Genomic DNA, 11,895 nt, shown 5'->3' with positions numbered 1-11,895 from the left:
TAGTCTGGGCTCCGGCCCACCGCCCCCTCGCGAAGCTGCGCTGGCCGCCCGCGGAGGGGAGAGGCTGCAGAGCCGGGGCAGGAGGTGGGTGCGGCGCGGGCCGGAGCAGGGGGGACTTGGGACCTACCGGTGAGGAGACGCGGGCCCACTGGGCGCCCGTCCTGCCAGGAGAGGTCATCCGCCCCAGCCTCAGCGTTGTCATCTGTGAAATGGGGCGGCCTGGCTCGTGGCTGCGGGGGAGGGGGCGCTGCCGGGGGGCAGGGCCGGCGGGCGGGGCCGGGGGGGGGGTCGGTACTGTGGGCGGAGCCTCCGGTGGGAGGGGTCTGAGGGTGAGACCCGAGGATTCCTGGCGCATCCGAGGTCAGAGCTGAGGGGTGCGGGCTGCGCACCCCTGGGTTGGATTGAATAATGGTGCTTGGAGGAGTACGCACCGAGATCCAAAGATAGAAGGGAACCCCCCTCCCCGAGAACGGAGCGGGGCTGCGGGGGGGAGCTCAGCGCCGTAGAGATGTGAGCGAGGGGCCTGTGGACGCGCACAACCCCTTCCTCGTCTTGACACTAGCCATCAACAGCCCATCCCTTGATCTCAGTGCGTCACACACGAAATCTCACACAACTCAACACTGTGAGGGTGTCGCTGTCCACAGGTGCGGAACACAGGGCAGAAGGGAAGTAACTTGCCCTCAACCCTCGGCACTCCTTGCCTCGAAACCCCTGCTTCTCCCTGAGCTCCAGGAAGGCAAAGGTTTTAGTCTGAGAAACAGGGTTTCTGATACCCTGTCCCTTCCCAGGTTAGTGCAGTGGGACTCCGCTCCTGTGAATGTCAGCCCTCCCATGGCCTTGCGAGACTGAATTGAGGACACTGATTTGAAAACCCTTTGTGTAACGAATTTATCATAGCTGGGAGGAAAAGAAAGGCCATAGGAACAGAATGCTTCAGATGAAGTGGTTGGGCGGAGGAAAACCACAAAGTGAAGCAGAAAGAGCTAAGAAGGCCAGGAAGATGCCAATGGAGATTGGGTGATGGTGGTTGTTGGGAGTCTGCACCAGCTAGAATACTTTGCTGTGCTAGCAGGAAAATCTTGCCTGGTCAGGTGGCTTTGCTCCTCCAATCCCCCTTCCCCTTCCCCCCTAACAGCCCCCGCACTCACACCCACAACCCACAACCCCCTTACCTCTCAGACCTCCTCGAGCCTTACCTCAGACCTGGCTTCTGTGTGGGGTGGCAGGTCCTCACTCCAGAGTACCTTTTGTCAACTGTATGGAAAAGACACACCCCTACCAGGTTAGTTGAGATGATGCACAGCCTGTGGGCTTCTTAGAGATAAGGCCTGGACCAGATAAAACTAAAGATACAGCTGCTCTAGTCAAGTTCTGGATGCTCACACCTGTAATTCTGTTTCTCAAGAAGCTGAGATATGAGGATCAAGGCTCAAAGCCTTTCTATGTAGAAAAAAATCTGTCTCTTACCTCCAATTAATCACAAAAAGCTAGAAAGTGGACTGAAAGTGTGGCTCAAGTAGTAAAGCACTAGCCTCCAGTGACAAAGCCAAGTAAGTGCCTGAGGACCTGGGTTTAACCCCTGGTACTGATGCACACATGCACACAAAGAAACAGCTATTGAGAGCTGCCTGGTACTGGTGCATGTAAGTGTGTGCATGGGTGCATGCACACGCACACACACACACACACACACACACACAGAAAGACACAGCTACTGGAAGCCAGGCATCGTGGGACACACCTGTAACCCCAGCACTCCAGAGGTAAAGACTGGAGGATGGGGAGTTTGAAGCCAGTCTGGGCTGTATAGTGAGAACCTACATAGTGAAGAGGTGAAGGTGAAGGTCATTTGTCTACATTTCACTTGGGGCTGTGAGCCAGAGTCCTTATCCTGTGGGCTCACTGAAAGGTGGGCGTGGGGGTGGAAAGGTAGGATCTCTAGTCTATGGGAGCACACATTACTCAGGCTGAGCATGCTTTGTCCATCCACCTGCACCGTGGCAGCCCTCCTTGTATGTCTTTCCAACTGATCACCTGGACCTTGCCCTAAGCCTTAGATTGCCAATTGAAAATTCATGAGAAGATTTCAAAATGAAAAGCTTTAAGCATGGCAGAGAATGGTAAAGCTTCCCATTGGTAGATGACATTAGTCTAGGATGGGTGAGAATGGATCTGAGTAAACAGGGGAAGAGATTTCTTCCTCCTTCGCTTCAACTAACCCTTTTGTGGGGATAGAGTGGATATTCCTAACCCCAAAAGAGTCAGGCACTCATTTATCTAAGTTGTAGTAAGGAGTGTGGATAAAGTACTCTGCAGAGAAAGTGGGCTGGGTGGCTCACGCCTATAATCCTAGCTGCTTGAGAGCTGAGACTGGGAAGATTGCTGTTTCAGGCTTGCCCAGGAAAGACATCTTGATATTAGCTTCTAAGTTGATTTGGTTTGGTTTTTTGCCAGTCCTAGATCTTGAACTCAAGGCCTGGGCACTGTCCTTGAGCATCTTTTGCTCGAGGCTAGCCCTCTACCACTTGAGCCACAGCTCCACTTTCAGCTTTTTTGGTAGTTTACTGGAGATAAGAGTCTGAAGGACATTATTGCCTGGGCTGCTTTGAAAGGTGATACTCAGATCTCAGCCTCCTGAGTAGGTAGAATTACCAGCGTGAGCCACCAGTGCCCAGGAGCTCCTAAATTGAAAATATATATTCATCTCCTATATAGCCACAAATACATTATGTATAAAAATAAAAATGTAAGAAGTTAGTATTGCCTATTAAGCACCTAAAATTAACATTTTTCAATTGCCAAAACAAAAAAGAACGAAGAAAAACTTTGATATTCATATTGGTTTTAACCAGAGCCATCAAGATACACATATTGGATGGGTGTGGTGATATACACCTATAATCCCAGCTACTCAGCAAGCAGAGGCAGAAAGCTCCAGGCCCAAGGTTGGCTGGGGGAAAGAAAACACAAGACCTGGATCCTATTTGAGAAACTAAAAGGAGGTGACTTAGCTCACATTAGAACACTTGCCTAGGGAGAATAACCATTGACACATTGCATTTGATTATACCTCCTTGGGTAACCCTTTAATCTAAACCCTATTCAACTACTTGTGTTTGATTTGTTCATCATTAGTTAGATTTAGGTTCTTTGTGTGGGGGTTTGGGGGTGGGTACAGGTAGGTGAGTGGGTGGGTATGCCAGTTCTGGGGTTTGAACTCAGGATCTTGGCACTGTCCCTTAAGCTTTTTTCTTTCTTTTCTTTTCTTTCTTTCTTTCTTTTTTCTTTTTGTAAAGGCTACCACTCTACCACTTGAGCCACAGCTCCACTGCCAGCTTTTTGGTGGTTAATTGAAAATAAGAGTCTCACAGACTTTCCTGCCAGGACTGGCTTCAAACCATGATTGCCAGATCTCAGCCTCCTGAGTAGCTAGGATTATAGACCTGAGCCACCAGTGAAGAGCTTTGTTATTGTTTTTGTTTGTTTTTATAACGTGTCCTTGGTTGCATGGACTTAGGACTGTCAAGTTTGACTATTGGTAAGATTGTGACAAGTTGATGTCCACTGAAGGATGTCCTCATAATCAAAGCATCTGTGAAGTGATCTCTAGACTGTAGGAAGTGTGTGTTCCTTACACGGCATAGCCATTGATAGTCTTTGCCTTAATGTGGAGAGTTACAAAAGGGGAATTTTCTGATTTACCATTCCTTCTATACTTTTTTTTTTTTTGGTCGGACGTGGGGCTTGAACTCTGGGCCTGGGCGCTGTCCTTCAGCTCTTCAGCTCAAGGCAAACGCTCTACCACTTGAGCTACAGCGCCACTTCCGGTTTTCTGGTGGTTTATTGGAGATAGGAGTCTCACGGTCTCTCCTGCCCGGGCTGGCTTTGAACCACGATCCTCAGATCTCAGCCTCCTGAGTAGCTAGGATTACAGGCGTGAGCCACCAGAGCCCGGCCATTCCTTCTATACTGATATGGACCATGCTTTTTATTTTTAATTCAATGTGCTGAAATCCATTCTCATCATTCTTTGTGGTACTCAAAATTAACCTAAATTCCACCTTTAGGCCAGCATCTGCATCCTTTTCCTAATGAAGATCATCAGTTGTCATTTCTCCAGGAAGCTCCAGGCCAGATATACTTATAGCATCATCTCTAGACACCATGAGTGAGCAGATCCAGAAAGTGGACTGGGGGATGAATTAACATTACTTAGTAGATTCATTGTTTTTATAACAGCTGGTATCACTGATAGTACACAAAAGGGAGACCGAATAGAAGTAGTTACCTAACTTCTAGCCTGAGTCAGCTTCTCTCTCCTTCGAAAATAGAGGTGATACTTTCTTTGAAGCAGTGTTAAGACTTATACCTAGCCAAATTTGCTACAAAGAAAGTACTCAGTATATTAGCTATTTTCCTCACCAAGTCTTTGGGGACAAATTGAGGGTATCAGGACAGTTTTTGTTTTTGTTGTCTTGTGCCAGGTGTAGGGTTTGAACTCAAGGTCTCATGCCCTTGCTTAGCTTTTTCAGCTCAAGGCTGGTACTCTATCACTTGAGCATACCTCCACTTCTGGCTTTGTTTCTGGTTAATTAGAGGTAAGAGCCTCAGGGACTTTTCTGCCTGGGTTAATTTCAAACCATGATCCTAAGATCTCCACCTCCTGAGTAGCTAGTATTACAGGAGTGAGCCATTGATCCCCACCTTGACTGAGTTTTAACGTAGGAATCTCAAGATTGTGTCTTGACTCTCCTCCTTATAGGACCTCAAAAATGCTATTTTCTATGTCATAATTAGAGGTTGCAAACAGGGTGATTTTTAGCCCTAGACTAGAACTGCACCTTCCTACTGTACCAGGCTGGATACCCTGTAATTGCAGCCACAACTCCAAACCCAGGTTCCTCCCCCCTCCACTATGCCCTCCCCCCCCCACCCTGCCTCATGCTTAAAGAAATTGTGTATTGTTACCTGGTCTGACACCACACCCTTGGCTTTCTTGGGAAGGTAAATGGACTGTTCGTTTTCCTGGTTCTCAAGTAGACAGGCAGATTAAAACTAGATTTACCTCTTGGAAAGCCTCCTCTTTAAGGAAAAGTATTTATTCACCCACACTGGGTTTCTTTGAACTTCTGTTTCCTGGTTCAGTTTACATTCCCCTCTGCCTTTTTGAATCTGGCTTTTTAAAACCTGCCTTTTTGTGGTTTGCTGATTTATCTTTAGACCTTACAGGCTGCTATGAAGTAGAGGTTTAGACCATCCTGTGAACATGCCCTGTGTCAGATGGCAGGGAACGGGGGTTGGGGAGGGGATCCTGGTGGCCTGGCCCCAGGTGCAGGTGGGCAGAGTCCCAGGCTTGCAGTGGGTGACTTCAGTCTGGCCTTAGAGAGAGTAAGGGCTGTATGCATCTCTACTCACTTTCACAACAGGTTCCTGTAGTGTGAAAATGAGCAGAAGTGTAAACTGCCCTAGATTCAGATCCTAAATCTTGCCCAAACTAGATATGTCACCTTGAGCCAGCTCCTGTCCTTTCTGAGCCTCAGTTTCCTTATCTGCAAAATGGAGACAATACTAGTTGGGAAGGAGAATAAAGCTTTCTTGTACTAGATTCTTTGCTACAAATTAAGTTGATGTAAAACACATTAACAGGAGCAAACCTATTTTAATCATGTACACACATACTATATGGGAATCAGATTTTACCCAGACTTCTGAACTACAGAAAGAGGGGCAGGGAGGTGGTAGGTGGGAGTTGGTATCAGGGAATTTGGAAAAGACTGAAGGGAGGTAATATGTGAATATATGCCTTGTACAGCTAAAAGTCTCTCTAGTGATAAGGATTGTCTCAGATTAACTTCTTGGTACAAATAGTTTGCTAATGAAAGTGTTCTTTATGTCAAAATTTCCTTTATAAAAAGGCAACTTCTCAGAGCTGCTTATGTATCTACAGTTTCTCCAAACAATCAACTTGAGGGCTGGGAATGTGGTTTAGTGGTAGAGTGCTTGCCTAGCATGCATGAAGCCACAAGTTCAATTCCCCAGTACCACATAAACACAAAAAGCTGGAAGTGGCAGTGTGGCTCAAGTGGTAGAGTACTAGCCTTGAGCAAAAGAAGCTTATGGATAGTGCCCAGACCCTGAGTTCAAGCCCAATGACTGGCAGAAAAAAACAAAAACAAAAAATAATAATCAGCTTGAAAAAAGAAATATGCTAAACAGGGAAGAGGAGTGGCATACTCTGGGAGATAACTGGGAAGGGAGCTCTTTGGAAAACGTGTGCCTAGCATGTTTAAGACCCTTGGTTTCATCTCCAGCACTGAAAAAGTAAATAAGTAAATGTAACCAGGTTGGAGCTGTAGCTCAGTGACAGAATGCATGCTTAGCATGCACAAGGTCCTAGGCTCAGTTTCCAGCACAAAACTAAAATAAACTGCTATCAAGTATTGCTCAACAGGTGTCAAGTAAGCCCTGAGTTCAAGCCCCAAGACTGGCAAAAAAAAAAAATTTCAATCACAGATAACATTTTCACCTCAGCCTCTGCTACAGCTACTACAGCTGTCCTACCTTTGGGTTACAAGCTCAGCCTGCTCTACTAATGATAAAGATCAAAAGTAGGTAAGAAAAAGACCAGTTGAGAAAAGCACTATCTATGACTGGTTATCACCCACTGACTATATTGATTTAATGACTTATTAATGAGTTACAATATTTATTTATGCAAGGTCTTAGGAGAGCTGTTAATGTAAAGGAGATTTGGGACAGCCTCACAGAGTGAGGCTCCTCTATTAGGCCTTAACAGGAAGAAGAGAAAGTAGACAAGGGTGATGCAAGGGTAGGACAGGCGACTGTGAGGTTGTACAGTACCAGAACCTGAAATGAATGTGAAGGAACAAGGTGCTTGGGGCAAGGAGCAGTGCTGTACATGCTCGATCTGAAGACCAGAATAGAGGGAGGATACAGAATATGGAGGGAGCAGGGATGAGACCTGAGTTCCTGCAGTAGTTCTAGAAACGGAAGATACAGAAGAATCTGGGCTGCCTCCCAGGTCTTGGGCAGTTGATGGCTAAGAAATATTCACAGCAGGGCTAAAGACAGGGGAATTCTGCTAGGCTGATTCATGTGGAAGATCCGATTGGAGTTGACGAGGACACAACTGGGTGCACATGATAGGCAGTAGCTCCAATGATGTTAATTCAACACCACCAGACTGAAGGTGCTTTGTGCAACCAAGCTCCTCCCCTAAGTCCCTCCCCCTGTCCCAAGGTTCCAGTTTCTGCTCTTTCATTTCACATCATTGGACCTGTTACAGTAGAGCCTGTGGACTTGTAATGATAGCCCAGTGAAGGCCTTGCAGGGCCTTGAAAGACTGTGAGTTAGTAGGTATGGAATGTACCCACAGAACACAACTTGGAGAGGGAACAAGAGGCCTGCCTTTTAGCCATCCTCTGTCCCTACTGCCTTTGACTCTTGCCCTCTCCAGACAGATGGCTGGAGTCACACCATAGTGGGAGGAGAAAAGCAGGTAGTCTATTGCTTTTACAAGCAAAGACATAGAGATCAGGGCACTGACCAAAGATCCTCAGGAGTGCTTGGGGCCGCTGACTGCCCTGATCCCCAGTGTCCTGAGTACTTCTGTACTAATGCCTACAGGAGGTGAGAGCCCGTGGTCTGCAGGGTGGTCTGGAAAGTTAGCCTTTGATTCCTAAGCCAGCTCCTTCCACGGAGCTTTCACAGAGCCTGGGTATGAAACCTAGAATTTTGAAGAGGAGGACTAATTTGGCCTATTTTTTCAAGGACAGAGACCTTAAAAATTGTGCAAATTATTACATAGAAAAAAAAAAGAGGTGGAAGAGACTAGGGTCCTGGGAAAAAGAAAATAGGGAGATTAAAGCAGATTTTGGAATGAGTATATGCTTAGCTGCATCTAAGCATCTGCCTGCCTTGGCCCTAATCCCCGAGTATCCTCCCCAGATGCTGCTTCCAAAAGGCAGACTCCTCCCCTCCCATGGCGGCCATCCACCCCTTTCTGTTGAACCTCCCCACTGTCTCACAGCCCATCTGCTCCAAGCTTTTGCCAACACATTTGTAATTTCATCATGGGCTTCTCTTCAGACACTCCAGATGGTTAATCCTTTTCTGCAATATCAAATTGCCCCATTAGACTGGGGAAGAATCAAAAGAGAACTGTCTCCTCAGGCAAGGCAGCTGAGCATCTCCCACATGCAGCCCAACTTCCCTACTCTAGAAAGTGAGTCTCGTTACAGTCAGCCTCCTCAGAAGGCAGACACCTTGTGGCAAGTACTTGCAACTTTGGGAGGGCCTCCGTGGACCTTTTTGTCCATGTAGACCATAAATGTGCTTAGCAAGGTCTTTCTACATGCAGCCTGGGCTTTTCTGAAGGGCAGTACAGGGGCCAATTCCTCTTGGTGCCCTACCCTCAGTGTTGGGGAGACTGATGCATTCATTCCAGAAGCTGGCTCTGAGGAAGGGTCATGTTAGAAGCTGGAAGGGTGTGAGAGGGAGCATCCTGTGCTTTCTAGAACTTTAAAGAGAAGTTAAAATCCGACATGAGGTAGAAGGAAACTCAGCAGTTCTAGATGCTAGAGGCTGTTAGATCAAAGGGGAAGAAGGGGCACCCTCAGGAAGAGGGCTATGCACAGACTCACACATTAGCAGTGATCCTATAGTCAGTTACAGAGAAGACTGGGAACTGGATCTTGGTGGGAAAGGTTAGACTACCAAGAGCCAAGAGCATCTTCTTCACAAGGCAGCTTGGTCCAGGAGCATGGGAACGTGAAAAGAAAATCATGCCAGAGGGCTGAGTGCCCAATGTAAGTCTGGTAGGTAGAGAGAAATGGCATGGTCACAGCCATTCATAAAACCCTTGGAAAGGGCTGGGAAGGTGGCTCAGTGGTAGAGTGCTTGCCTTGCATGCATGAGGCCCTGGGTCGATTCCTCAGCACCACATAGGCAGAAAAATCTGGAAGTGGCGCTGTGGCTCAAGTAGTAGAGTGCTAGCCTTGAGCTGAAAAGCTGAGAGACAGCGCCCAGGCCCAGAGTTCAGGCCCCATGACTGACAAAAATAAAAAACTTGGAAAAAAAGAATTCAACTAATAGGGCAGCACTGATATAGTAACTACGTCTGGAGTCTTAAATCTCAAAATAATTTGTTCCTTGAGCATACCAATCTTTAGCTAGTGGGTATTTATATATCTTTCATAGAAAGGAGTCTGAGTCCTGTGGGTCCTTTACCTCCCTGAAATGGGGGAATGGGTTCTGGCTGGGTCTTCCTCATTCATACAATAGTGATGGATGGTAGTACTGTCTGTGTCAAGAGATGAGAGGACTGTTAGGTGAGCATATGCTTATGTAGCCTGCAGTCTACACACATATTCCTCTTTTCCTTCAGACCAGCAATGGCTAGCTCGCTAAACATTTAGTCACCAAGGAAGCTATTCAAAACTATTGCTGAATCCATGTTCCAGACCAGTAAAAATTAATCTCCAGAAAGCAGGACCCAAGCTTGTGTGTGTGTGTGTGTTAATATATGTGTGATAATTCCCTTGTGATTCTAACAGCCACTCATCAAATATTAAGTCATTTCAACTCTAAGGAGTAGTTAATTGTAGTTGTTGTATACCAAGGGGAGTTAAGAAATATGGATACCCAAATCTAGTTAGACAATAATCATTTCTCATTTTTTCCCTTTCCAGTAGTATATTCCAGTATCTCAGTCTCGTGCCATGTCTGACCCCATTACACTGAATGTTGGGGGGAAGTTGTACACAACTTCACTGGCAACCCTAACCAGCTTCCCCGACTCCATGCTCGGCGCCATGTTCAGTGGGAAGATGCCCACCAAGAGGGACAGCCAAGGCAACTGCTTCATTGACCGCGATGGCAAAGTGTTCCGCTACATCCTCAACTTCCTACGGACCTCCCACCTGGACCTGCCTGAGGATTTCCAGGAGATGGGCCTACTCCGGAGGGAGGCCGACTTCTACCAGGTACAGCCCTTGATTGAGGCCTTGCAGGAGAAGGAGGTGGAGCTCTCCAAGGCCGAGAAGAATGCCATGCTTAATATCACACTGAAGCAGCGTGTGCAGACGGTACACTTCACTGTGCGGGAGGCACCTCAGATCTATAGCCTGTCATCCTCCAGCATGGAGGTCTTCAATGCCAACATCTTCAGCACATCCTGCCTCTTCCTCAAACTCCTGGGCTCCAAGCTCTTCTACTGTTCCAATGGCAACCTTTCGTCCATCACCAGCCACTTGCAGGACCCTAACCACCTGACTCTGGACTGGGTGGCCAATGTAGAGGGCCTGCCTGAGGAGGAGTACACCAAGCAGAATCTCAAGAGGCTCTGGGTAGTACCTGCCAATAAACAGATCAACAGTTTCCAAGTCTTCGTGGAGGAGGTGTTGAAAATTGCTCTGAGCGATGGTTTCTGCATAGATTCTTCTCACCCCCATGCTCTAGATTTTATGAACAACAAAATTATTCGATTAATACGGTACAGATAAAATAGAAAACAAAAAACCAAGGAGCCACATAGGGGTGGGTTTCCCAAGAAGCTCCACATCAGCCAAGGCCTTGGAGAGTGTCTCTTCAGCGGTATGAGGCAGGGGACTATACTAATGTGCATTCATTGCGTAGCAGGACTTGATTCCCTCATAATGAAATCCACCTTTTGAAGTCCACTTGTCCTTTGAACAGAACCAGCTTTTCCTTGCCATTTTGAGCTGGAAATGGGCAGTTTATTATGACAAGAGTCAGCAGATGTGTACAAGAGGAGTCCACAGGTGCCAGGACAAAGGAGAAGCCGTTTTGTCATGGACTCATCTTTGTACCACTAGCCAGTGCCTCATCTACCCATCTGTACAAAGAGCCTCTGGGAGAAGACAGTGTGAAGTGAGAGTAAGAGGTTCCTTTTGGATTCTCAGGACGTAGAGGGCTCAGCAGATCCAATCATGCCTGCTCTTCCTTCTTTAGGATGTGCCGTGATCTTAGACTCATTTTCCCAGGGTGACCATGTTTGGCTGGCCTGGAATGTAGTGTGTTCAAAGAGCTCTTTTGTGGCCCCCACTCAGGGAGAAAGTTGAGTATGGCCTAAAGGAGTGAGTAACTGGGCAAGGTTCAGACAGTGAGGAAGTTCTGTTTGAAGCTGAATCTAGTGATTTCTGGCTTCAGAAAGGAACACTGTCCTTGCAAAGTTGTGAAAGCCCTTGGAGCCAATATAATGAAAGGCACTTCATGATCCAGCCTACTGCTTCACTTCTGTAATCCTTTTCCCAAAAATTTGAAGTGTCATGGAAACATGTCAGTTTAAACAAACATTATGATTCTCAGGGTTAGAAAATAATCTAGTAGTTGTTTAGTTCTCCGCTGTCTCCAGGACCTGCCAGCACAGTTGAGGCTGAGCATCACATAGGCCTGCTCACATATTCCCGGTGTCAGGAAGCTTACTACCCCTAAGGCTCCTCCTGCCACAGTTGGATGGTTCTGGCTGATAGAAAACTTTCCTTTATTGAACCAAAATCAGTCCTGCCATTTCCATGTGCTAGATCTCGGTTCCAGCCCTTCCTTCTCACCTATTTGTGTAACTTTCCAGTCACCTCAAGAAGCAAGAAGCCAGATACTTACTCGAAAATACTATTACTCAGAATTTGAATTGCCCTTGGGATATTTGGAACCAAAGTTGGCCACTTCCATACCTTGCAAATCAATCCCCCTTTGTTATTGCTCTACCTTGCTTGTGACCCCCCACTTCCTCCACCCTCCTCACCATTTTCATTTGGGAGCTGAAATATCACTGCCAGGACCATCCAGAGGAAGGAGATGAGGTCTTGCAAAGAACCCAGGAGGGATCGAAACCTTCACACTGCCTTTAGA

At 47.0% G+C, this 11,895-nt stretch overlaps 1 protein-coding gene across 1 annotated transcript; it reads left to right on the top strand.

Moving 5' to 3' along the window:
• The first annotated feature begins 20 nt into the window (after nucleotides 1-20).
• On the top strand, nucleotides 21-10,535 carry Kctd21 (potassium channel tetramerization domain containing 21). Its single transcript, XM_013013906.1, has 2 exons — nucleotides 21-84; nucleotides 9,714-10,535. The coding sequence occupies exon 2, from the start codon at nucleotides 9,744-9,746 to the stop codon at nucleotides 10,524-10,526; it is 783 nt and encodes a 260-aa protein (XP_012869360.1). The 5' UTR covers nucleotides 21-84; nucleotides 9,714-9,743; the 3' UTR covers nucleotides 10,527-10,535.
• The last annotated feature ends 1,360 nt before the right edge of the window (nucleotides 10,536-11,895 follow it).

The sequence above is a fragment of the Dipodomys ordii genome, unplaced genomic scaffold (genome assembly GCF_000151885.1).
Source record: "Dipodomys ordii isolate 6190 unplaced genomic scaffold, Dord_2.0 Scaffold22, whole genome shotgun sequence".
Lineage (NCBI taxonomy): Eukaryota > Metazoa > Chordata > Mammalia > Rodentia > Heteromyidae > Dipodomys > Dipodomys ordii.
This window is presented reverse-complemented; position numbering and strand designations above follow the sequence as displayed.

What these genes read in the sequence shown, in the direction of transcription:
- Kctd21 (XM_013013906.1), top strand. Translation starts at nt 9,744, where the DNA reads ATGTCTGACCCCATTACACTGAATGTTGGGGGGAAGTTGTACACAACT.